The 27,943-nt window shown below is 41.8% G+C and overlaps 1 protein-coding gene across 7 annotated transcripts in view; it reads right to left on the bottom strand.

Annotated features, from left to right (window-relative positions):
* DYNC1I1 (dynein cytoplasmic 1 intermediate chain 1) overlaps positions 1 to 27,943 on the bottom strand; it is a 181,513-nt gene that overhangs the window by 25,918 nt on the left and 127,652 nt on the right. For all 7 annotated transcript variants that reach the window (XM_052692390.1, XM_052692394.1, XM_052692397.1 and 4 more), the window contains 5 exons: positions 24,842 to 24,988; positions 20,573 to 20,686; positions 17,701 to 17,834; positions 15,518 to 15,662; positions 620 to 760 (listed from right to left, as the gene is read on the bottom strand). In XM_052692390.1, coding sequence (XP_052548350.1) covers positions 620 to 760; positions 15,518 to 15,662; positions 17,701 to 17,834; positions 20,573 to 20,686; positions 24,842 to 24,988 — 681 coding nt within the window. The remainder of the gene's footprint in view (positions 1 to 619; positions 761 to 15,517; positions 15,663 to 17,700; positions 17,835 to 20,572; positions 20,687 to 24,841; positions 24,989 to 27,943) is intronic.

Here is a 27,943-nt window from a genome sequence, read left to right as displayed (position 1 = left end):
TTGATCTGAAATAACAAGAGGACGTGGGGATGGGTTTTCAGCACAGCTAGGAAACGACTTAGTGAGAATACGAGACTTGCTAGTCTCTTTGCAAAGAACAGTACGGGACCGGCCGTTCCGCCTCTGCCAACAGCCGTGCGACGAGCCCCTTCTCATCAGAGAAAAGGTGAAGGTGTGACATCCTCTCCCCCGCTCTGCAGTCAGCAGCGACAGTAAGAAAACCTGCGTTTTCGTTTGCGTCTGCGCGCTTCGGTTTCGCGGCAAACGTTGCAAACTTTGCACAAGAAAGCAGGTGAAGGGCAGGAAGCCGCGGGCGTTCCCCCGCGCTGCGCGGGGCGTTGGGGGCGAGGCGGGGCGCTCCGCGGCCGCGGTCCCGGCGGCGCTGGGGGAAGGGACGCGCGGGGCAGAGCCCTCCCCAGCCGCGCGCCGCCCGCCGCCGCCGGCCCTCCCCCAGCCCGCAGGTAGCGGGGCAGCCTCGCGGCTGGGGGGGCGGGGGCCCCGCCTCGCCCTGCCGTGCCCGGTCCTGCCGGTCGCCCCGGGGCCCGCGGTGCCCGCGGCTGCTCAGCGGCGCCGTCGCCCCGCGCGGGTGAGAGCCCGCCCCGCCGCCCCCGGCCCTCACCTCGGTGTCGTTATTCAGGTTCCACAGATCCAGGCGCCCCATCCCGTCCACGCAGGCGAAGAGCGCGGGATGCACTGGCGACCACATGACATCGTAGACATAGTCGGCATTGTCTTCAAAGGAGTAGAGCGGCTTGTTGTGCTGTAAAGCAGAGAGAAGCATGAAGACTTCGTGGCGCTAGTGCCGCCCCGGGCTGTCTGGCGAGTCTAATTAAAAACTTTGCACATTTACAAAGTGTCATAAAACTTCCCCAGATTAAAGCTCCTTGCGAAGGGCGGGACCGCGCTTTAATGGGGCAACCACTGTCCGCTGGGATAAATGAGATGCCCGGCGCGGGCCGCCGGTCAGGGGGGAAGCGCCCGCTGCGGGCCGCGCTACCCGGGGGGTGGGCGAACGAGGGCGGCGGGAGGCGGCAGCAGCAGCCGGCAGCAGCAGCCGGCAGCAGCAACATCCCGTGCCGACCGCGCTCTCGGCAGCGGCGATAAGCATCGGGAGACCGCCGGGCGCCGCGGCCATCCACGCTCCGTGGGCGAATGCTGCCACCTAGCGGCGGTGGCGGCGGCGTGGGGCCGCGGCGCCGTGCGGAGTCCGGCTGCCCGCGAGCCGGAGGGAAGTTGGAAAGTACGGCGGGAATAAAATGCAATCGTCCGTCATGAATTATTCATCGCGTCTGGCTCGTCTCGTTCTCGCCTAATGGCTTCGCTAATCCCTGATCAATTAATGGAAAATGAAATTTAAATGATAATGAAAGCTCGAGAGATAAAAGAAATCGAGTGTTCTCGGCGTTCGCGACAGAAATGCAAACAACGGGGCTTCCCTCGCTGAGGTCCTCCGGCTCACGGCAGGCAGCGCCTCGGGGCGGCCCGGCCAGCGGGAGCGGCGCGCACCTCCCGGCTCCACGCGGCCCTTCCGCCACTCGCCTCCGTCCTTGCACGCGGAAAACAATAAGTAGCACGGAGGCACGACTGCACTGCGCGGTATTTTTTCCCACTGCTGTACTTTTTCCCCGAAAGTGAAGAGACTGGCTCTAATTATTATATTGCTTTTCTTTCGCCTATCGTTAATTGCAAACAACAAATCGGTTCGGTCTGCGGCTATAGGCTGCCGGTTTTGTGTCGGTCCCGCGCAGTGCAGCGACGCGTTCGGAGCAGGGATTGGCTTCCTTCCACAGGGCGTTTTTTTCTGACACGCGAATTAACGGAAGACGTTTCGAACGATGAGAGGATCAGGCCCCACGTTTTTGTAGCCGGCCTGATGGTTTTTATGCGCTTCCTAAGAGTACCAAACGTTTTGTTTTAGGTGACGATAAAGAGAATTAGAGCTCGAGGTCATTACCTCATATTTACGTAACGCTTGAACCTCTTTTTCAAAGCTGGGTTTTGGAAAAGAAAGAAAAATAAATAAATGACAGGAATACTTTGTTACCTAAACAAGTGTATCTGCTTAGTGCGTTACCAGTGCCAACCCAGTTCCTTACACGTGTAAATGGGATTACTTGCATGCCTGTAGCAACGCATTTGCAGGGCTAAGGGCCACATGAAGACGAAGCTTTTGAAGGGGCAGAGGTATTTCATGGGAAGTTTCAGAGTGAATCTCTACAGCCAGCTGCTAGGTGGCTGATATTTTGTTAGACATGGAAAATATGCTGCACGTACAGCAATTTAATGTCATTGGATGGCACCAGCAAGCAGTGGTAATGCATGAAGCTGGGCTGCATACAGCCTTCACAGTGCCACCACATGTGCCCTCTCAGCCTATCCAGTGGGAAAAAAAATATTTCTCAAATCAAATGCCTTCCTGTAGATAAAGAAGAACATAAGAACAACTGCATTGGGCCAGGCTGGAGGTCTCTCTCGCTTAGCATCCCGTCCTCAATAATTAAAACCAGAGTGACCTTTCTTAAAAACTAATATTTCATCCTGCCTGATTTTGCCCACTGAGAGCAGTTACGTCAATTTCAATGTGAAGACTCGATGCGTAAGATTAAGCGTGCATATAAATGTTTGCAGGACTTCCGTACTGTAAGCCTGCTAACGAAGGGCCCAGGCCTGCAAATTCCTTTAATGTAAGGATTTATGAATAAGGACTGATACCAACCACTTCTAGAAAATGCTGAAATGTGGAACTATGTAAAGGTCACTTTAAAGCAGTTTTAAATTACCAAAACTTCAGACTTACATAATCTTTAACTAACATATGGCTATTATTATAAAACAACTGGAATTTAAACTTGATGAGCTTTCATTCTTAAATATCAACCCAATCTGTTACTCCATGGAACAGAAGAAATTGTTTAAAGCAGTATCTTCAGAGTAACTTGCATCAAATCTATTCGTTACTGAGTTTGGAGTGAAAACGTGGCCCCTGCTGAATCAGTGCAGATTTGCCATCAATTTCAATAGGATGAGAATGGAGCATTTAGTAGAAAAAGCCATTTCTAAAGCGTGTTTTTATCTCGTTTCTTTAAGCAAATAGTCAAAATCTATTGTTCATCTTCAGTGTTTGTATACAGGCATTGTTGAGAAGAACAATTAGGAGGGAACATCTTAAACACATGGGAGCTGTCTTGGAAATAGCACTTGTCTAAGAAATGAGAAACTTGCTTAAATAAATAATAGATATTTATATAACGGAGATATTTTTTTCCATGTTCAAATTTGACCACTTTGTTCTATTACTTATTTGCATACAAGAATTTTCTTTAATCCAGGAGGCGCCACACATAAAGTAGCTAATTATCCATACAAAGGAATGTATACATATTCACGGATTTTAACTAGCATCTGACTTCTTAAAAAGCCATGGAAAGAGCAATTAGCTTTGCCTGCTTCATGAAAGCAGCGTTTTACACATTGGCACAATTTCTATGGGTGTCAGCTCCACCTAAAGGTACTTCTCTAACTGTACCTTCAGTGCTACAGATCTGTGGTAACACCATACTGAGCACTGTCTCCCAATTTAATTCTCACTCAATTTTTCTCCTGTTTAGGCAAAATCCTTAGTTCTGCTCTACACTGATTAACTAAGCCACGAATGTGGTGCAGTCTTGCAAGTTGATATAAGCAAATTTGATTTTTCTACATGTGCAGCAAACATGACAGAATCATGAGTGCTTGCACAGAGACTTTCTAAAACAGGTGGCTTGGTGCTTTTAAGGCTCAAACTCTGGCTTATGGGCACTTGGAAGAAGCAGTCCTAGAGTGTTCCTGAGCAGAGAGGCTGCCCCCCTGTTATGCCCCCCATAACAAACCTTATGGCCATATGGGTAGCAACTTGTATTACTAGCCTTTGTTCACTGAAAAAGAAAACAACTAAACAAAAACCTACAAAATGGTGTTAAGAGAAGACATCTCTCGCAGCATAGGTGACACATTAGAATCAAAGAAGGGCTTGAGTTGAAAGGGAGCTCAGCTCAGCAGCTCAGCTGCCCAGGGCCCCATCCAACCCTGCCCTAAGCACCCCAGGGATGGGGCACAGCTTTCCAGGCAGCAGTGCCAGTGCCTCACCTTCCTCAGAATGCCCACTCTAAGTCTCTCTTCTTTTAGTCTAAAGCCATTCCCCCTTGTCATATCAATAAATGGCCTTGTAAAAAGTTTCTCTCCATCTTTCTTGTAAGAACCTTTTAAGTACTGAAAGGCTGTAGTAAGGTCTCCCTGGAGCCTTCATATTGGGAAGTGAAGCTCTGCTGTCCTTATTTAAAGTAAGCGTTAAGGTGCCAAACTGATTAGATACAAAAGGAATGAAGATAGGCACAGGCAGTGGACTTCTACTCAGGTTAGAATCTGAGCTCTTCCATGCTTTTCATAGACCTAAAGTTCTAAGCCCAATCCTTTCTGTCCTGAGGGATACTCCCTACTACTCTGCCAAATCCAGGCTCATCTTTTCCTTCTGATGCTGCCGGTTAGCCAGCCCAACCCAAAAGATGCAGACAGAATAAGTGATAACTAAAAGGTGCTGGGAATTTTGAGGTGAACACTCCTTGAAACAGCTGTACCCTGGCTTTGACCTTTCCTGTATCAGCAGTTGAGTGTAAGGCTCTGCTACTCCTGAAAGCCCATTTGATTCACCATGGAGTCAGAGGCTACAATTTTTATTCTGACTGATTGATCTTGATGGGAATTTTGCCTGTTCTGGGCTGCCATGTTTCTCCCAAATCTGTTTTCTGACAGTTAATGATAATTTCGGTCAATACAATAGCTGCTGTTTTCACAGGACACTTATGGGACTTGATTTAGTTCAGACTGTGCTACCTTCTAGAAGATTCAGTATTCCCAGGAACTGTTAAATTGCTTTAGAAGAGCTAGCACTAGAAGCCATAAATCAGAGTTGCTAGTTACAGGTACATGCCTGATGGCTCAGCACTGCCTGCATTCTCCCCAGCGGCTATCATTATCCCACAGACCCCGACACTATACAACTCACAACTTGCAGTCTTGCCCCACCTTTTCCAGGCAGAGCCAGACCTTCAAGGACAACAATGGAGAAGAAAATAGGGAATGTTTATGCTTTTCAGCTTTAGCCACTCGATTTTACTGTTCAACTGAGGTGCACTAAAACTGAGCTACATGAGTAATTTCTCCTTTACCTTTTGTTAAATTCCTGTCAGCAGTCAGCAGTCCTGAATTACATTTGAGCCTCTGAGGCTCTCTGGTCACTCCTCTGGTCTGTGAGCTACGTACATTCAGTATTGTAATGTGTGATCTGTAGCTTAGTGTCTTCCAGTAGGTAAGGACAAAGATTGGTGTGCTGTGCTCGAGAGATAATACCACTAAGTATTTTTAAATCTTATGATTCAGTACCTTTAAGGCAAGTTGTTGAACAATGAAGTTCCCTTTGCTTTGATTAATGATGCTGAATGCAAAGTCCGTGGTTAGTAAAATAATTACTCTTCAAGATGGGATTGGTTTCCTGGCCCTGTTGAACTAAATGGAAACACAGCCATTTACTATGCTATTACTCCTCAGGTCTGCAAATTTTGCTGTTAGAAGCACTGCACTTCTCATGTTTACAATGTAAGGAAGAAAATTCTTCAAAATCCTGACCTCCCAATGAGAGCAGGGGGGGATGAGAGCTAACCACTGCCTTGCAAGACTGACTCCCTGTGTATGCTGCTTTTCTTCCATTTCTGAGATGATGGCACCTGCGCCATTTACACAGCCTCACCCAGCGCCATCTCACTGTCAGAAGTCATTAAATCAAGTCTAAACTGCACTTCTGGACTAAGGAACAGGTTTCGGTTTTAGATTCAGCAGTGTTAAAGGGTGGGGAAGAAACAACTGGGGAAACGATCACTACACTCTTCTGAGCTCTGTTTTAAGTACTGTAGTGCTAGTGCTAAAAGTTGATGACACTTAGGTGGAACACTTCACATTCAGAAATTGTTATTCTTGCAGAGATGCTGAAACTGTTGACTCTCTTAATTGTAAATGATAAAAAAAAACTCCAATATTTTTGCATAAACATGTGGAAGTTATTATAGATGGAGGAGGGGATAAGGGTGAGACTGAAAGGGAAGGGAGTAAGAGAGCAGACCAAGTCTGGAGATACCATGATGATTACATTTTTGTGGTTTCCTTCAAAGTCAAAGTGTCACGGGTGAGCATACAAGAGGGAAGCAAAAGAAGAAAGTTTTGATGATTGGCACAGGCGGTTTTAATGAGAGCCGATCTTAACGTTTAATACTGTGGCATGGAGAAAAAGCATAAAAGAACTTGGAAAGCCAGATATCACCTGATTTGCAGGAGAAACAGAAAGCCAGATAGAAAAGCTTTCAGCTGTGGAGATAGCCTGGAAGTTACACTGACAGGTAAACTGCTTATTTGGTTAATCCTCCTGAATAAAGTTCTCTGCAGAAACGCAATGCATTCAGGCTATGCTGCTAGACAACAGTTCCCTCCAGTCTCCTAGCTGTCTTCTGTCCTGCTTTTCCACTTACTCAATGGAAAAAGACCTTTTTATTTTCTCAAGAAAGCAAGCATGAAGTATGGTATTCCTCTATACCATTAGCTGAGGAACTACTCTCAGAGAACTTGACATATAGGTGTATTATAGATGTCTAATGTAAAATTAAATGAATTGATAACCTGCTTGCCACAGATAAACTTTGCAATGCTGAGAAAAGAAGAGGGTAATTTGTATGAAGAGGGTAATAAGCAGATTGGGTTATGGTGAGGCACCGTGGAGGACAGTGCTGCCCAGCTCACTTTTCTCACAAGATCTTACTGGCTAGGCTGGTGTATGCTTGTTTCTGCATTTTAGAAACCCAGCTTTATTCCCAGTCTGGAGCCCCCTTGACTCCATCCACACTTGCAAAAATTGTGCCTACAGCCTTCCAGTGCTTGAGGTTAATACCTCCTGCTCCACTTGCTCACTTCAAGCTGGGTGCTGTGTGGATAAAAACAGTGGAGAAACCTGTACAGGTATTTGCCATTTGCCTGTGTTTCCTCAGGCTGCTGACTTCATCACTAAATGTTAATCAAGTTTTCCACCTTTTATTTAAAACATGCTTTAAGCAAGCCAGCACTTCATCTAATGCTACTAACTATGCATTTCCATCACCAGACTACTTCAAAAGTATCATTTGTGTTGGGATTTCTACCTACTTCAGAAGACAGCTCAGTTTCTTCTTTTAAGAAGCTCTAAGCACTAAAAAGGTGTTACTGTCCCTGCCTGGCACACTGATTCACAGCTTCTGGAGCTTCTACTCCTGCCCTTATATTACTAAACATATTTTCTGGATTTTTTTCAGCGAAGCACTTGAGGGACTCGCTGAGATGTATGAGGAAGGTATGGTTTTGCTAAACCGACTGAAGGAACAATCAGCAAGCTCTAGTCAGAGCTTATGTGAAATGCTGAAGAAGAGCAGATTTGGTATTTTACCTCCTGTTGTCACTCCCAGTTTATATCCCATATTCAGGAAGTGGCACTGGTGGTGATGGGGTCCTTCGGGGGCAGCCAGATCACTGCCAGTGCTCTCCTGTTGGGCAGGACAGGCAGAGGCAGAAGCACCTGTGTTAGAGCCTGTTCCCGCCTGAGCCAACAAAACTGTTTCTCTGCTCCAGGCCTCAGGTTACTGATGTTAAACTAGGCAGATCTCTCACCCAGCATTTAGAAACACGACATCTTGAGATCCTTCTCCTTCCATTTCTCTGCTCCCACTGTCTTCCCTGGTTAAACTACAGGGCTAAACAGGCTTTTCTGCAGTGGCACTGTGCTGTGATGGCTGTCTGCCTGCTCAGTTTGCAGCCCCTGCTCCTCCACCATGCTCACAGCCTGGCCTATGCTGCAGCGTTACCGCCGCTCCAGCCGGGCACAGGAAAGTGGCTTTGTGATAAGGGCAAGGAATAGAGTGGGATGATGGAGCTGCATTTCCAGGGGATTGTTACTGCTGTGATCCAACCCCCGTGAATCTGACTGAAACCTTCAGTACAAGGCCCTGGAAAATTCAATTTTTCTTTTTAATGGAAAATGCTGCTCCATCGTAGGGTACCTGACCTAGCATTGCATGTGGACTCAGAATCGTTAAGCTTCCAAGCAACCCTGTTGTTTTAATTTCAGTGTTCCAGCTGCCGGGAAAAACAGGCAGGAGCAGGGGGAATATTGCAGAGCAGCCAACGTGGCCTGAAGTGACAGCACCGTCTGCCGAACAGTCCAGATTAGTATTTGTGGCTGCCACCACCACGATGCCTGCAGAGCTTTCTTGGGTCAGCAAGCAATGATTTTGAGGCTAATTGTTATTGAAGAGATCTCCATGTTGTAGATTTTGAATACAGTTCCCTTTTTTCCTGATAACAAAAGTCTCTCACATAGCAGAGAAAGGACTGCTGCATGAAGCAGGTGGGAGAAAATTTCCATTAGTGAAGAAATTCTGGCTTTTATATGTTGATAATTCTCCTGAAATGGTTTGCTGCTGCATGTGAGCCTGATCCTTCAATATAATTCTGCAACAGAACAGTCAGTGGGAGGCTTGCATTTTGATTTCAGGGAAAAAGAAATCACGACTTTGTTTTGTACAGATTATATGAACTCCTGAAATCAAATTCTACTTTCCATTTGCAAATAATGCTTTCACTGGCTGCAGCTGGATTTATGTTAGGGCTTTCTGAAATAAAGCTTAGCCCAGGAAAAACAGCCTTGGTATTTTAGATGACTTTTTTGTGTGTGTGCCATTCATCACAGAATGTTTCACAAAGAAGAAGCATGGCTGGCATGAGCAAATGAAATATGTCAGCTAGCTGAAGAGTATTTTCCTATCACTTTTCAAATATGGCTACACTGAATACCAAAATCATGAGAAGAATTTAATGTGATGAACTGGGGCTGATTTCAAACCACCTGACTTCACTTTGGTTTTACTCTGTAAAATTACCTAGAAAAGACCATAATCTTTTTTTGTGCAGCAGCTGGATGGGAGCCAGACCTCTGGCTCCAGAGGTAAAGGGCAAAAACTAAAAAAATCTTGTCTGAACAGGCAACCCCACCCTCTTCCCCAAGTCAGCTTGGCCTTTTGACAGAAAGCGAGCTCTGAAGCAAATTCATTCATTGCCTTGTTTTTGGACAAAACTCAAAATTCTGAACTCACACCGCAGAGAGACCATTGCCATGAAATTCAGCATGCTATTTTATTACCCTTTGTTTCCCCCTCTAATCAGATAAAATTAGCATTTGGACTGTGATTAATCAGATTAGTCATTTTAATTGCTTTTATCAAAGAGAAAAGCCTGCACTGGAAATGTAGTGTTGTCAAAGGCAGGTGATGGCCTTATGAGCACATTCAAGAAGAAGCACCAAGTTGTAATCCATGTGGGGGACTGTTCCAGCCACGTGTCCAAAATAAGAGGGGCTAAAGAGTCCACTGAGCTGAACATTTGAGCCTCACATAAAACAACTGGGAGAGTGGGAGGAGTAAAAGGGAGAAGACTCTATTCAGTTTACCTATTCCAAGAATAGACTAAGGTTTCACTGCACTATTTCTTTTCCTCTTTTTTTTCTTGATGTTAGTTATATGCCACCCTAAATTCTTTGGGTCCTTTTGAGATGGACCAAATGAGAGAGATGGCACCAAAGACAGATTTAGATTACATCCAGATTCAGCAAAGTGAAAGGTGCAGAAAGCCAGAGGTAATAATAGTCCTGTAGTTTGCTTTAGCATCTTATCAGAGCATACCCTGGCTTTCTTCAGCTTGCATCCTAGCTTTTCTGACTGCAGAATTAACGTGTAGTTGTGCCTGTGGCAAGGGATAAAGAGGCTGATTCCCTCCTGATGGTGGTTTGTGAGAAACTAAGAAGACAAATTCTGCAGTTTAAATAAGACCCGAAGCTGTCCAAATGCAAGAAAGCCATCAAAAGCTCCAGACGTTGGTCATCTATAACTACCAGACCTTGGCTTCTCTGTAGAGAGAAGTTGTAGTACTTCCACGAGAGGTATCTAAACTCTATGCACTGCTAAATGAGAAACCAAAGTATGGAAGCTCTAAGTAGCAATGGATCCAAGAGGATCCAACTTCATATGCACTAAGATAGATCTAATGTGCCTCATGCGCTCATGTGAGAAGACTAAACAGAGCCCAACAAATTTAGGAAAGTTTAGAGCGAATGCCTTCAAGACTGAAAGTAATAATACTTTATAAATTTTACCAGGTCCATCTCAAAACTGCACTTAAGTGTTAACAAGATAAGATACGTGAATACTGTCTGAAAGAACGCAAAAAATATTTTTGCTTTGGATTAAGCAAAGAATATGAATTAAGAGACTGGAACATAAGAGTTCTATTCAAGCATGCTTCCATCCTCCCTCAGCCTTTCCTAGTTCTTCATAGGAGCACCCACTTTAAGGCCACCAAATGGGTCCTTTATGAAACCTCTGCATTTCACCAGTCCATCCTGCTGGCAGAGACCAGTCTGCTCCTGTTACAAACTGAAGAAGCAGGGCTGGCCCCAACTGAACAGAACTGGTTTTCATCAGGAAGCGTCAGCACATTAAAATCAAAGCATTAGTCCAAGAAGATCCTACTTTCAATGAATCCGAAGTTGTTCGTAGACACAAGATACAGCTCTGAGCAAAATGGGAAGATCATCACAGCACTTCCTTCCCTTAGGGAAGGCACATGTTCAACCTTACTCAGGCAGTCCTTTGCAGCATGGCTTGGTGCCAAACCACGGTCTTACAGAACATTCTCATGAAGCTCTTTGTAAATAATTGCACATTCAGTGGAAGAGGAGCATCTTCCATAAGATGAGGAAATAACCCTTACTGTTAACCACTGACATTAGTGCCTCTAATCAGTGATCCATTCTAATCACCTGCCATGGAACTTGACTGTATCAAGTCATTAATTCCACCATTTCCAATTACAGTTAAAACAGTTTTCATGAGGAAGAATATACCAAGTTGTTGCAATAGTTCACTAAGTTTACTGTCCTTTTATCATGAATAGTATTTGATGATATCTCTACATGGATCTTTAACTTCAGGCAGTGCTATCTGTAACACAAAACTTGCACACTGAATGTGATTGAAAGTATACTAGAAAATATCTGATCCGATATCCAGATATCTTGATATGTGGTATTTGTAAAGCAAAAAATAGTAACTCTTAATCTTCAAAAAGTGACAACTTGACCCGTAAAGCTCAAAAATTGCCTGTTTGTGAGTGAACTGTTTTCTTAGTGACTAATCCACACAGTCATTTTATGCGCTGATTCATTCTGCTGCACTACTGATTGTCACAGTAAGTTCTATCAAGCCGATCCCAACAGTTCCTATTAGCCAGGCTTTTGGGGGAAAGTTTAGGAGTGAGAGGCCTAAAATTCCTACTTATCTTTCACAACAACACCACACTTGCTTCTTCATATTCTAGTGAGAGGTTTCTGCTTGATCTCCAAGGAGATGGTGTTAAACAATCAAATTAAGACCAATGGTATTTGAAGCCTGACGCTGGTAGGAAGGTATGAAAGTACAAGTTAGAATCATTTACTCCAAGTGTGAGGAGAACTGATTCATACCACAATGAGCGAACAGCAAAGTTAGTGAAGATACAGAAATTTACATAAAGTACATGGACCAGAAACATTAATTTTGTTTCTCAAAAATATGGTTTTTCAAAAAGCACAACAGACTGCAGACTGGGACAGAGGATACCATAAGAGAGGAACTTAAGAATGAGAAGACAAAGGGGAGGGACTAGGAAGGGAGCTACCACTGATGCACATGCCAGTAAGGCAAAATTGAGAAGGGACACAAAAGTAGATAGTCTATAGGAAGGCACACAAGCCCTCTGACTCAACTAGTCTTTGCTGGTGGTTATGCAGTGGTTCTATTACCAGTCTGCTCATCTCTATCTGCCTGTTTATGGCACTCACCATCATTTCTTAATACTAGGCAAGAAAGAGAGAAGCTTGGATGGGGATACAGCAGTACTGTTACTGTTATTCCAACCTGTCTTTCAGTTAGCTGTCCATCTGAGCATGGCTTAGATATTAGATGTGAGAGGAGAAAAACTCAGTCATTAGTATCTACCATCAATGGAAGGATAAAAGAGACATGTGAAGGATGGAAAAATTAGCACAAGCTATCTCTTTAACTGGACTGTTATTTAACTCTCTCAGTAGCAAATGTGCCATTTTCTAAACATTAGCTGAAACTTCTTGTTTTGCTATGCTTTAACAGTTCCAAGCTACCTCCTGTCCCTTGACACAATATCTAAAAATTCCCACTCTGCACAGCAATTGCTGTAATAATAACAATACTTACATTTCATTATTTAACCTCATGCTATTCGTTCGTGAGGATTAGTGCTTAATTAATTAGCAACACTTAACATTTCCACTTAGCACTTTACCTCTTCAAAGCATTGTAGTGGCAGAGCTCCACAGACATTTCCCATCAGGACTTTCCTTTGACAGCTCTGCATCAAGACTTGCTTATGTAGTGCAGCATGAATTAAAACTGAAAGTCCTATTGACCTCATCAGGAACCAGGTAATGCCCCAGCTATCAAGTGATTATATTTGCAAATTACGTTTCTGTTTTTAATACTGCTTCTGGTTGCTTACTATTCACCCAAGGATCTAATTATTGGCTAATATGATGAGTGATAATGGAAACTTTTTATTAGTGTTATCTACAAGACCTTCATTCTTCAGTGAAAACCTTACTCTCAGTCACCTGGTTGAACGGTGTTGGGATGGAAAATGTGTTAACTGCACAAACAGATTATAAAATGTCAATCCAGAGTTTTTAAGGGAGGGCTTTCAATCTGTCAGTCAAATGCCTGCTATGAAAGTGCCTCTCTTGTAAGCACCCCAGGGTGCTACACCACATCAATATAAAGCAATATAAACACAGAGCTTTTATGGTTCACTTTTCAATTGGACATTGACTCTGAACCTGTGAAACAGAAAGGAACTGAATTTCACGATGAAAGAGGATAATGTGCACAGGATTCGGTAGACATCACTGGTAGGAGCCAGAAAGCGATACAGCTTTGAATGCAGATAGAGGGATTAAATTTGCAAACAAGAAATCAAAGGCATAATAATAATAATAAAGAAGTCTGAGTAAACTCTCATAAACCAGCCATATCACTCTTTTTTTTTTCTTTTCATATTAACAGGCTATTTTTTTCAGGTAATCAAAAATGTTGAGGGCTTTGTTCAATATCTAGTGATGGACTGGCTCCTGTCTATGGGAATGGAACAAAGAGAGCCCAAAATATGTACTCACTCCAGCCAAGAGATAATACAGAAAGAAATTTCTGCAGTAGACAGATAGAAAGAAAACGAAAACAGTGCATTTCACGAACTTGTCCAGAACCTCAGAGTAGTTCTGCACAACACAGAGGCTAGCAGTGCAGCAGCCTAGAGTTGCTACTGCTGCTCAGGTCTGCTCCAGGAGAAACCAATGGATCCAGTACAGCAATACTGTTTCCAGCTCATAGCTGTGCCTCAGAGTGTCACATGCACATCCCTGCTCCCATCAGCTAGGTCAAGTAGCTTTCTCAGGAAGTCCATCTTGCCAGATGAGGTATTAAAAATTTAAATTGCTTGGTTCTTTGAAAACTGACTGAATTGAACAGCATCTGACCTAACCGTTTTGGCAATGAAGTATTCCACAAGGATTACTATGTACTGCTAACTGCAGTGTCTTTGTGTCCAAAATATGCTGTTGTTAGTGTTGCCATGAACTTCCAAAAACCCAGGCACTCAAAATAAAAAACCATGCCTTCTCATTCCTTAATATAATTTCCTTTACGCTGCAGAAGGATGAGACCCTTAAAGAAATATTCAGCCTCAAGCTGAGGGTCAGATACTTATGCCAAACTTTTCTGGACATATATATTTGGAATGTAGGTATTTCAGTACCTACATTTCATTTTCTACCCAGTACCCACAAATTCTTTTCCTCTTACTTAACTTCAGCTTCAGCCATCTGATACTCTCTTGCCACCAGTGCCACTGCACAGCACACCCTCATCTCAGACTCATCAGCCTGAGCTAGCTCTCTGTCACTGGGTTATCCTGCAGCCCTCTCTAATATTTACTACCAAGGATTGACCCCAGATTCATTCCAGCCTGCCCACAACCAGCCTCCTCTATCACTTTTGCATCGGTTAAGGCTGGATTCACTGCTATTTCTGGTGAGAATCAGGTAAATCACGTACCCTCCTCCTACCAAGTACGCAATGCTCAAAACCTGTAATGCTCAAACAAAACTGTCAGCTGTGGTCATTGCTCATCATGCAAACATACCTATTAATTAGCATACATATTACATCAAGCTATTAACAAATGCATTATGAAGCTACCACAGAGGCTGATTTAAGTTATTATCTAGGTAACCATGCTTCTGTTTTCAGAACAAGGCAGCCACATGATTCCTTCTGATCACTTTTGTGTTTACATTTGCTGTGCATCTGTCACAGCATCTCGAAGCCCTGATGCCTTTGAGGAACACACACAGAGATATTTCCTGATTGGGGTCAATTTCCAGCACTGGAGCTCTGTTGGATACAGCTCAAGATGTGAACCAAATGCAGACATAAAGAAATAATGAAGACAGAAGCCCAGTGTTTGAAATGCAGTTCTCTGTTCTGATGTATGACAAAAATAACTGTTTACATGACTTAAATGTTAGATATTTTACTTATCTTATTCCACTCAGCCTGCACAATGAGGTTGGTCTGTTTAAACTGTCCTGCAGCTTTTTAGTCACTCTGTCATTAGCCTATATTTACACATACTTAGACAGGTGTGAGAATTCAAAGCCCCCCAAGCCTCTGCACTCATTTCCGTTGTTCACAGCGCTGTCCAGGTAAGGGGTGACACAGACGCATCCACAGAGCAGTCAGCAAGAGATTCACAAAAGTCATGAATGTACCAGCATGTATTTCCTCTCTGCTCCCAGCCATTGGTGTCTAATGTCACAGAGATGAGTTATACTTTCTGGCTACCCCAGCCTCCTACAGCAATGATTTTCTTGAAGGATATTGATTGCACTGTCGTACATGTGCCTCCCTGTTGCTTCATCAGAAGAAAGTGTTCCTGCTGTTGTGCTGTCATGGAGCACAGTATTAGTCTTGCAATTCAGCCTGCACAAGGAGTGCTAGATGAATTGTTTGATGACTGCTACTACAATACATCCTATTCTCCCTTCTCAGTGAAACTGCTCAACACTGGGGTTAATACTGAAGAGCAAGCCAGCTGAAACTACCTTTATAGTGTAGGCTCCATGACAAAGATGGCTGACATAATTACACTGGGTATGCATTTCACTTACAATTTTAATGCTACACTTTTTCTAAGCACAGACTTTCAGTGAATCAGTTCCAAGTGAAACATTTCTGACAATAGCATTTTCACAAGTAGCATAACCCATCACGTCCCAGCTCGATTTTCTCACCTTTGTGGTCCACAGCTTCACTGTCCAGTCAAATGATGATGTGACAAAGAGATGGGAAAAGTCAATTGAGCCCACTGCCATGTGGCAATTGATTCCTGTGACAGGTCCTTGATGGCCTTCAAAAATTTCACCAATGCCGGCTTTACTGCAGGAAGAGGGGACATTTACATTCAGAATGTGGGTTAACATGTGTGTTTTAACATCATTTTCTTTTACTCTTAGAATTCTGTTTCCTTCTAAAGCTCCATTTAACCTGCAAAGTTCTCTCCCTTCAGCAAGGCCTTTGCCTGCAGCAGCTCACTGCTGTGGGCACACTTAGTGCTCAGGATCCAGCACAGGGAGACAGCTCCTCTTCCTTCTGAAGACCTGCATTACTGACTTCTACATACACTGTCTACTACTATAGCTTGAAATAACACGTATGTATAATTATAAAGTAATTAGAAATTATAATTATACTACATCTTATACATCTGAGTACACTATTATTACGAGGAATAACCATTAAAATGAAAATGCAAAGTTGCTAATGACATATCATTTGCAATTCTTTTTCTCTCAAATATTTAAAATAACTTTGCACAGCAGTCAGTCATGTCCCTAAGGAAGCAAATCCTTTTTCACAAAAGGTGAAGGGACTGCTCATACGAGCAGGTATTGCAGTCATTATTCTGAACATGGGAAGATGTGCATTTCATCAGAGTGAGGCTAGAATAAGAAGGAAAACTACAAATCTGGATAAGAAAGAAAATGGGCAGCTTTGCTCATCCTGTAAGCAAATGATGCCAAATCAGTTGTCTTTCTTTTGTGAGGAACAAACCAGGCACATTTGAAATATCAGAAGTGAGAAATGCCCTTGGGCATGCTCCATTTATCCCAGCAGCCAAAAACTAATTCAGACCAGCAGCCATCACACAGCCTACCAGCATAATGCCTAAATAGTATTGCAATGCTGTCAGCAGAGTAAAGTTATTTTAAAAAAAATATTTTAAATAAAAATCATTTTGAAGAAAATATATGTAAAACTGTGACTGTACAATATTAACTGTGACTGTACAATATTAAGAATGTGTAATAGAAGCCTTACAATCTTAAACCACTGTTAAACCATTGTCAATGTCTATTTTGTCCCTGAAACACGGCCCGTGATAACATGAATCTGAAGACTACTGAAGTGGGAGGTCAGCTTTAGATCTATCACTGAAATAGCCTGCTCTTCACAGAAGCCACTCAGGCATCCCTGAGGATGAAACTGCTACCAGAAGCTGGGAGCACACAAGCACCCTGCAGATTACTGTAGCAAACACAAGGAATTGATCTCTGCAGAGGCCTGCGGTGAGAGTTTCTTGCTCTTAACTGCAGCCTTAGAAAGTTTAGAGGGTGCAAAATATGAAACTTGTTTAAATTATGGAAGTGAATTTGCATTTTCCTAGCTTTAGAAGTGGAAAGATCAGTGTTTAGCCACATAGCGCTCAGACCCTTGTCATTAGGAGGTGCATCTTATGCTTGGAAAAACAGTATTTCAACTATCCTTCCAAATGCTACTTCTAAGTATTTGTCCAACTAAGGTTTTCCCAGGTCATTTTATCAGGTCTTGTACTCATGGCCTGCCTGGGCAAGTCAGACAAGCTCATGCATCGGGGCTTCGTACGCTCTCCTTCTCACACACAGACATATCTGTGGCGTCTCTCTTTTCTTTGCTATCTGCCTGTGGAGATTGAAGATGAAGCTGAAAATGGTAAAAAATAAAGGAGACTACCATTTCTTACAAGTGGTTTAAGTTTGATTACCCTGCAACAAAACTGTCTCCTAGGGCCTGATACAACCTGCCTTGACGCATCTACACCTCAGTCAGCACTCTATAGGCTTCCGTTATAATCATGGCTGAGAAAGAGGCATTTCCAACGTGCCAGTCATCTCTTTTTCAAGCAGATGTCTGAAAAAGGCAAAAGAAGTCAACCCTTCCAGCAGTTAGTGCTCCCCACAGACTACACAGGGAAGTGGGCCAAGCACAAAGTGCATGGCAGTAACACAGACGCATGAAGCTGGGCAGCTCCCATCCTAGTCCTGTCCCAGCACAGATCCTGCTCATCCAAGAGAAAAAAACTAAACACACTCCACACACATGGCTACCTCATGCCAGCACAGACAACGTTACAGAAGTACAAAAAGCTTAAAATCACCTTCCATGACGACAGGCTGTGTAGACTGTTCCCTCTTCACTGCCAACAACAAAGTTATTGACATCTCCTGTTGGGAAAGCCATTCCTGTAACTGCCACTGGTTTGGACTTGTTGTACACCAACTCCATGCTCTCCTATCAAAACAAGTCTCTGTTATTACTCTGCAGCAGTTCTTTTGTTTGGCTTGGTTTTTTTGTTTTGTTTTGTTTTGTTTTTCACTAATTCATTTCTAAATGTTACACAGAGTACTAAGAAAGGAAGAAGGAATCATCTGATTCAGTCATAGAATTTAGGGTTTTGTGATGGACAATGGAAGAAGATGCAGTGTCACAACCAGGATGCACTGCTCCTGCCATCCCTGATGCTGTGTCAGATGTTTCAGAGCGGCTGCAAGGCACTGGTATCTGGAACATCATCTTAAATCAGGCAGAGATGACAGGTGAGAATTTAAAATCTAATGGTGCAGAAACTAAAGATAATACCTTAATGGCTATACTTGCCAGCCCCAGGCTCTAATAAAAAATACCCTTCTACTTACAAACATTTTTAAAAATCAGTTGTTTGTCAGGAAACACATGTAATATCTCATGCACCTGAGGCATTTATCAGACCGTGACATTTGTCCCTCTGCAGAACAAAATTCAGAAGTCAGCGTCATGTCACTACTGCTATTCTAAAACAGTGTTCTTGAGAGATTTTCTAAGCTAATCATAAATATTTTCTCTGGATCCCACCATCAAGCTACAAACCTGCAAGCATAATTTCATTTTCTAGCCATATTTCAAAGTAAATTAACATACTCATTTTTGTATATTTCAAATACAACCAGCATGAGCAGTTTGCGGTGTCTGCAAGATGCGTATGCTTTGAGCAAATCTTGCACAACTCTAAACTTTTTGGTTGTGCAGCCTAAATGGTGTAACCCAAGAAACCCACAAAGGGCCTGAATGATTTAGTAATTTTCATTTTCATCTGTATAAGTGTGTGTGCTTTCTACATTTAAATGCCTAAACAGCTATTCTTCTAGAGCTAAAGATTACAGCATTTTCATCAGGAGGGATTTTTGCTGTAGCTGAAGAAAGTGGGCGTCCTTATGGGAGGAGAGGGCTGCAAATCCATAGAGAAATACATTTGCTTGATTTATATTTTACTTCCACATATATTTGCTTCTATTAAAAGGGAAAAACAAGACCTGGAAAATGCATTGGCAGAGCACCTGCGGACCATATATTTCTACAAAATCTTCTGGGGTAAGATCATTGTTTAGTGCCTTTAGGTATGGCGAGATATTGCGGTGGAATCTCCTCCAGAGCCTACACCATGGCTGTACATGAGTGCTCTGGATCTATCTCTTTGGAAAGTTTCAAACCAATGCAAATCAGCAACACTGCTCCTCTCAATGTAAAGCTAAGGTGTGCAGCTTGAGATTAAGTCCTTCTTTTCAAGATCACTGTGAGCCATGCACCGAATTTTAGTGTAACATGGAATGTGTTCCCATCCTTGCTGAAAGCTAGATTTGAATCTGGGAAATTCCATCTGAATGATGAAGTTCTGAAACTAAAATGTTCACAAACCTCTGCCTGAAAATTCAGTATTCTAGTATGTAATCATACAAGGATTTCTCTTCTCTACATTTAAGTGAGAAATGGGGCAAAGGATTCAAGTTTCTAAACACAGATGTCTGCAGCATTTTAGATGCCTCTTCTTTTCCAGAACTGCAGCAGTTTTTCATAGTCCCAGGACATAAATACCAGACCAATAATGTCTATGAGGAGCACGAGGAACATGATCAAACTTGGAAGTTGGCTTCACTCTAGATAGCAGATTAGATGGGATGAGGTCCAGATGCAACTTACATCCTTAGATGTAAGTACAGTTCCGTACCCTAGAATATCTAAAGTGATATTTCACACTGGGATGGGATGAGTTGTCCTCTAGAAGTGCTGGTCTCTCTCTACATTAATTGTAAAAGGAACCCAAATGAATAGCTTGCACTTGACATGGACCTTTAGATGGCTAAGGAGGAGTCCCACGTCTTGTGTCAACACTGAAAAGCAAATAACTCAAGAGTAATTGCACATTAATGCATAATTAATGGATGATTAATGGAATCATTAAAAGGAGTTCCTACTCAGCATTTTCAAATAAGATCAGATCCTATGATATTTATAAAAAACAGTGATATGCTGGAACAGAAAATGTACAAATGTACTACTCCTCTGAAAGATAACACTTTCCATAGGGCCTCTTCAGCACCAGAATCTTTGTTTAGTTTCCATTATTATAATCACAAGTGGTTTGGACAATTTCCCTGGACTTCCTTTCATTTCTGATACAAAGAGGGGGTAGGAGGGGGAGAAGGGAAAACAATAGCAACAAACATTCCAGAGGGAGGGGGAGTTGGCTCTAAAACTTTTGATTCGCATTGTTGTTTTTTTTTTTCTTTTAAATACTGAAAGCAGGCAACAAAATAAGCTTTCAGACTTTGTGCCTTGGAAACCCATAGTGCCTAGGGTGTGTTCAGCAGCAGTGCAATCTAGTCCATATTTGTTAAACAACACAGTAGAGTAAGTACAATTTATACCACAGGCAACTTCTGTAATTACCATGCTTTAAAATGGATTATTTCATTTTCACTTGAAACTGACCTATGTATTAACGTATTATAATAATTATATGATTTGTGGTAAAGGAAATGGGTTTTGGCTTTTAGCAGAGACTGCTGGAAGCAAGCTGTATTCTTTCAAGCGCATCCACTGGTTTTAGTTTGTATAAGATGTGAGGTTTTGGCTTTTAGGAGCTATGTTCCATTAAGCAGGTATCCTCCTGTACTGAAGGTGATTTTCTCCTGTATGGGTGAAAACAAACCCACCTGTGGAGTTGAGAGCATGTCGAGGCTCCAGGAGCACATTTTGCCATCTGTGGAGACAGTGATGAGATTGTGTGCATTCTGTGTTCCAACTACATTGACACAATACACCGGATGCTGGAAACACATTAACACTGGAAGTCAGAGAGACATTCTCACATATTCAAAACACGTTTCTAATATCTCGTATCTTACTGTAAAGAATGATTAAGTAGTCATGTAATGTCTGGAAAATACAGGACCAAGCTTTTGCCATATAGGACTTTAACTTTTTTTTTTTAAATTTCAATTCTAAGCATCGTGTTATGGACATGGAAGTGTTTTCAATGCTTCATTTTCCTCATCATAAAACAACTCAGCTGGGTAATGCTGTGAAAATACTGAATTATGTGGATGAGATTTCACCCACAGGGACATGTATCATTCTACTGATGGCTTTCAGCACTGAAAATAACTGGCAGAAAGAGGCAAATCATCCAAATGGAATCAAAATGAAAACTTTATTGAAGAAAACAGCTGTGTAAAACTTGAACTCTTCCAGAATCTGGCTTGCATGCTAAATATTTGCAAATGTACTTCAACATAAAAATGAAAACTAGTCCGTCATTGTTCTCCATTATTGGCTAATACACCTTTTTAGATTTGTCATTATAATTGTGGAGTGACTAAATTTAGGGTGTTACACCTAGTTCCTCATGGCATGGTCAGTCCATGAAGGCTGAATTCCTCTTAGCATACAGTAGTGAAATTCAATCTGTTCATTTTCCAAGAAACCTGCTAATGTTTTCAGCCTGAAGTGTCATCTGATATGTGATGGTGACATATGAGGGATGGCTCAAGTTCAGCAATCTCCACAGAGAATAATCAATCAGACCGAGCAATGAGATTTAATTTTCTTTACCACTGCAAGTGATACTGCTTAATTAGAGTAAGACATACACACAAGTCAACCAAAGACAGACTGTAATTCCCTGCCTGTTGCATAGACGAAACTTGTGTCTCTAAGAAGAAAAATTACTTTTCACAAATAATTTCCTTATTCGATGAAAATCAGGACAAAGCTTAGAAGAGAAGCCTTACAGCTTCTAATCCAACTCCACATAGGGTTAGAACCTAGCATTTTCTCCTACTGAAATGAATGACAGAACTGGCAGTTTAGATTCCTCAATGATCCAGCTGCAGTTTCACCTATGTAGTGAGCAATGAAAGGCAGAGCTAGCACTGGCTAACTCTGAGGTTTGATAGCACAGCAGGCCCAGTAAATGCCCCAGCTGTAATTGCAAACAAGGTGGAATTTGAATATATAGTGCGTGCACACAGCACCAAAGATGAACTCATTAGAAACTGCTCCCAAAATGGTGCTTTTTTGCTTACAGGCCACCTGTACACATCAGAGAGCCCTAAATTGCAAGGTCTGCTGTGATGCTGATTTTTCTCTCTCTCAAGACTGTCACAGGAGCTGTTTCCCCCCCGAATCATCAAACGGACATCAGACAATGTGCAGGACCCCAGTCTATCCCTAGCATGTTTCTCATGCTATTACCCTCTTGCAATGGACCTTCATGCTCCCCAGTGGTGAGCTAATTACCACATTGCTAAATATGATTAGCACATAAAGACGTGCAAAATAAACACAGTCCTACTTTTTAATGGGTGTTTGACCTCCAGGAGGCCAAAGGGATGAGGACAGAGGTGGCAGGGGGCTAATGTAGCCAGTGGAGTAGCTACAATATTTAGGGGAAGGGAGATAGGCAACCATGTCCTTCCAGCAGCACCTCCGTGTGCCAGATCTGGCTTTAATCAGGGTTGCCAACCATCAATTTCATGCATAATAAAACTCACAGCAGAAATGAAAAGACCTAAGGAAAATGGATGGAAAAGACAACCAACTATACACAACAGAAAGTCTATACAGACTCCTTTCTTTCAAAGAGTTGCTGCCAGCTTGCTTTTATTTATTTTGGAAATGAAATCATCATGCAAAAGGGTTTTGTCCTAATTAAAATTTCCTGTTGTCCCAAGTGCAGATGTGTGGTGGGTGTGAAAGGAAATTAGTGAATAAGCTGCGGGTAGAACTCTCCTTCCTGGTGAATCCAAGCAGCAATCAGTGAGACTAAACTTAAGAAAGGTTTAAGTTGGTGATGACAACATACTTTCTTTGTTTCAAATAAGCAAAGTGAGGGAACAAAAAGAAAAAAATCCTTTTTTTTTCCCCACATATTGCACAAGTTCAAATTAAAACTGACTATTTAACTCACTTAGCTAGCAGTGCACAAAATAATACTGCCACACTAGAGTTGAGTTAAACCTTTCAAGCCAGACTCTTGCAGCCAAGACTTCATTTACAGTTTAGGTAAGTGATTCATAAATATGAACAAAAATTAAGTACTCTTTTATCGTAAAATCTGATAATTCCTTAAAAACATAATGCTTCCTCATGCTAGACTGTATAACCACTTATTTATACCAATCTGCAAAAGCACATAAAGTGCACATCCACAACAAAAAGTCATTTATTTTTATTTGTCAGAAGCAAAACTTCATATATTGTTCTATATAATAAAACAATTTTAATATATGTTTCCAGGAGGTACAATTTTGTCTTAGACATTTTTGAATGTAAACAAATTACTTCCCATTAATCTTTTCTTTTCCACTAGATTTTGAGTCCCAGTTGTTCAATTTTCAGTGATAGTCAGTTTCTTGCCATTAGTTTTCTGGTCTACTACATCTCTAAATTGCACTTCCAGGAGAGACTGTTCCCTTTCATGCAAATTGAACACCACTACTGGTGATAAAATGAGCAAAAACATTAGGGAAATGAAAAGCAATATTGAAGTTGCAACCCATGGCACAGATCATTAAATTATTACATCAACATTCATGATAGTGGAAATTTAAGGAACAATATTTGTACTGCCTGGCCCACTAAGCATGTCTGTGCACACCTGTCATTTCTTAATATGAGAGACGTGCCTTCATAATACTGTCCCTGTGCTGAATCTTTAATTCATATGACATGGCCTTTAGACATTGTCTTTTAACTCCAGGGATTATGTTGTCACAGTCAAATAAAAGCTGAATCTTGATCTGTAAATTCCAAAGATAAGAATCACAGAACTGTAGATGGTGGAGGTGCAAATGGCCAATCATGTTTTCTGATCCCTCTTTTTGCTAGAACAAGATTAGTATCTTTTGGACTGCTTTGTGTAGTTCAGTTTCTTATGTTTCAGGAAATCTTGCAAATTTTTCTGTACTCTGATTTTATTACATCTTTCTCCTCTTTTAAGTGTCTGTTTTCCACTTCCCACTCAGGAACGGCCCCAAACTCAGTCCCAAGATGAATTACCCTTACTACCCACAGAGTAAAACTTCCAGCTCATATGAAGAGGCTATCTGACCCTAAACTCTCCAGGAGGAGAGCTCAAGGATGCTCAGCATCTCAGAGCAGGGTGGAGTGAAGGTCAGCCCTATTACAGATTGTAAGCAGTCCAGGCTCGTCTCTTCCTCTAGCACAATATGGGTACTTTGCAATATAAGAACATCTTCTACCACAGACATAATCCTTAGACTATGGAGAAACTCTCTTCCTTTTCAAATATTTTGTACTGTTCTGCCTATTTATCTCCTAGACATCACCAGAGCCCTGTGCAATCATTATATCTGCAGATATCTTTGTGTGTCATTGAAATGCATTTTGCATAGCATCCTGTTGAAACAAACTCCTCCTCAGTCTACAAGCTCTGCTCTATGGTCTTGTCTGGAATAGGAGGCCAGAAAAGGGATTTAAATATTTCTCTGTTGTAAAACAGAAGCAGTTGCCCCACACTTTTAAAAGCACAAGCATCTATTTATCAGAACTCTGTTAGATCATTGCAGGTGCTTAATCTGTTTCAAGAGACAAACTCTTGCACAAGCAGTCAACAATAAATGATTTAAATTGCCTGCATGTTTGACTGGCAGACACATAGTCCCTACAGTAACCTGACTCTCGTACAGGCAACCGAGAGCAAGAATCACATAGGGGCCTCATTTGAGTGTTTTAACTGCTCCTGTCTTCATCATAAAGAGCACAATCACCTGACCTGCCCACATCAAGTGGAATGGCTTAACACAGGAGGTGGTTGTACACCTCTGTCATCCACTTCTTTCTTTTCAAGGGCCACACTTATATTTTATCTGTGTAGCAACCAGCACTGCAGACACAACCAGACAGCTTCATTTCTCTGCTATTTTTTCTAAGGAAAACGAAGAAGTGATTTTTGTCCTTACCGTGTGAGCAGCAGCAGATAAGGGAGTTCTTTGAACAGGAGTTCGTCTGTGGCTGCGATTATCCCACAAGACAATTTGGCCAGAGTATGTTCCACCAACAACCAGGTTTGGGTGAAAGCGGGCAAAACAGACAGACATCACAGAGGACTGGAGTAAAACAGATAGAGAAGAGTGAGAGGTTATTTTCACGAGTCATGTTCAGTTTTCCTCCTGCTGCAATTAGTATTTTGAATTTTAGAATCAGTGCATGACCCTTATTCACATTCCCTGAACATCAGTACTTCTGCTAAAGCCAACAGAACACATGCAAGGAGCTGATTCTGATCCTAAAATGAATAATTCTGTTGGTCCTAAGGAAAATACAAACCATAAGGTAAATCTTAGAACGATGCTAAGAACCTCTCCATGACAATGATGTGAAAGTGCTACATTTCCTTTTCAAAAACAAGGACTTCAAGCAAACAGTTGTCAATCCAACAGAGGCTCCTGGCCCATTACTTCTCAGCAGGGATACTGCTTCCCATATTGCTCTTCTAACATTTAACTCTTGGATAATTTCAGATGAGTTTGTGAGAGGCCATACAAAGTTTACCATAAAAAGTGTGCTGCTGCAAGAACATTGCCTGATGAGCAGTGTCTTCTTGGATCAATGACTGACTTCCCTGCCACAGAAAGGTCTTCTTCTGATAGCAGAGGGACTCACACTTTGCTTTACACAGTTTGAGCAGAAGCAGTTCTTCATCTTTGAGATGACAGCTGGGTTGTGTTTGTACATTTTCTTTAAACTGGGGATGCTGAGGAGCCAGACTGGTGTAACACTTGTCTTGGCCATCTGGGAGAGTACTCCACAGGCCAGCATGGAGATGAGCATCTACCTCAATTGCCTCCTTCAAGTCTCCTTAAAATAAAATACAACTACTGAAGTTCTCAAGGGAACAATCTCCAGAACCTTTAATTACCAATGAGCTACAGCCAAGAGCAACAATCTGTAACTCCTTCAGGTCCTCCGTTCTCTTTTCAAGAAATTATTTCCCATTTTTATGTAATTGATCCTGGATGTTTTCTCTGTTTCATGCAAACTGGAAAGCAGAAGTTACAGTATTTGCATGATTTCTTGAGAATTCACATACTAATAAAGGCAGTTTGCAAACAGAAGCAAATGTCATTTTTCCATGGCAGTTTTAGCGATGCTTACAAACCACAGAGCAAGATTTTAACTTCTATTGCAATTGCAGAAAATTAACTTTGCTGTTAAGGGGCACATTCTTAAAATCTCATTTTCCAATCATTTCCAACCAGTTTTGGTAACAACCTTTGTTGTAGTTTAATGACTAGACCTTTTGAAATGGTGATATGCCTATACGTGAATCCATTGAATTCAGTGACAAAGGGTTACCAATATCAATATAGTTCAGCTGCATTAAAAAAACATTGCAGGCATTTAAGTAAACTTTGTTGAACTGAGAATGCAGGAGCTGCCAAACTGAACTAGACCTAGCTGAGGACTCTGTCTCTGGCAGGGGTGGCTGGAGTTATAAAAACTTTGACGTGGGCAGATGTGTGGTCATTTTGCCTTACTATGCCTTGTCATGATTTCTAGCAGCTAGAGACTGGTTTCAGCTCATACACTGCAGATTTTATAACCTTTCCAATAGGATTGGAATTAATTATGCCAACTCTTGATGTTTGTAACTAGGTTAATAGGAATAAAGGAAAATATGCTGTTTAAATAGCTGTTACTGAATTCATGTGGCTGGCTGATATCCGTTGTTTCAAGCCAGATTTTTTGCTAAAATAACCTAGTAGAAATACTTACATCATACAGCAATATATTCAACCCTGTATTTTTGACCCAATAAGGCCAAAAATAATAAAATTGAGAGGATGATGAAAGAAGTTGCTACTACCTTTTTCTTTCCTATTCTCTCTGAATTTTCAGGGGTATTCATTTAGCATCTCTGTTCCCTTTCTCTACTAAAGCTCTTCATACATTTATGTGATGTTATATAATCTAATATCTAGTGACCAGACATAATTGTTTATTTCAGTCCTTACCTATCTAAGCACTTAAGGACAGTAATAACGCTATGGTCATAAGAATGCTAGTTCCCAAGTATTATTTCCAAAAGATGTATGTTATAGATAAGAAAAAAACACCTTTGAGTGCTTTGGTACTGCTAAGAGGGATTTAAAACTCAGCTACAATGCAGCTGCCATCCGGTTTCCACAGATCCCCCATACATTATAATTAAAATGACCCTGCAGCACATGTTCTACGTTTTATCTCTTTGTTTAAAGGCTTCATGAGTTGATTTAATCAACCCTGCTCACTCCTTATAACTAAGCTGACAGATATTCTTACATGAAGTCAAATACCCAGATGACTTTAAAATAGTACTGCTACACCGCTGTGTACACCCCACAGCAGCTACAAGGCTCCACATGTATTTTAAGAAACCCCAATTCAAACAGTCAATCCACAACAAAGTTCTCAGTTTGTCTGAAACAAACCTGGGAGACTCTGAAGCAGGGCGAAGAAGCCAAGTGAACAGTATTTTTAAATGCCATGTTTTCATGGTTAGAATGTTTTTGAGTTCAGAATCCCAGAATACAGCTGAATGGTCAGGATATAAACTGCTGAAGTGTGTTTTTCATAAAGTTCAAAAATAACCTACAGACATGACATGGACGTGGGCCCTCTGCACTGCTCCAAGTTTTACGTGTCATTCCAAAGTAACTTGCATTCTTCAACTGATGAAATATTCACATTCTTTTAATTATGTCAATATTATTTTTCTACTGAGGAAGAACTTCTGTAAAATATTAGAATTTAACAATTTCAGGACTCCACTCCACAGCACTTAATAAAGTGATTATTTTCTTAATGTCAGTACTCGGATGAGTAAGGGCTGTAAGATCCAGCCCATTCATTTAAGAACTTTAAAAGCATTAATTTCTTAGCCTTAATGGGAAAAAGCAGCGGACAGGTCTCCAGTCTGTCTGAACAGCGTTGTGCTCAAGGAGAGCAACAGAAACCATTCCCCATAAGCCTCTTCTGCCTCTGGGCTGAATCTTGGTTGCAAATTCAAGTAGCCTTGATTG

The sequence above is a fragment of the Tympanuchus pallidicinctus genome, unplaced genomic scaffold, assembly GCF_026119805.1.
Source record: "Tympanuchus pallidicinctus isolate F22 unplaced genomic scaffold, pur_lepc_1.0 scaffold3, whole genome shotgun sequence".
Taxonomy (NCBI): domain Eukaryota; kingdom Metazoa; phylum Chordata; class Aves; order Galliformes; family Phasianidae; genus Tympanuchus; species Tympanuchus pallidicinctus.
This window is presented reverse-complemented; position numbering and strand designations above follow the sequence as displayed.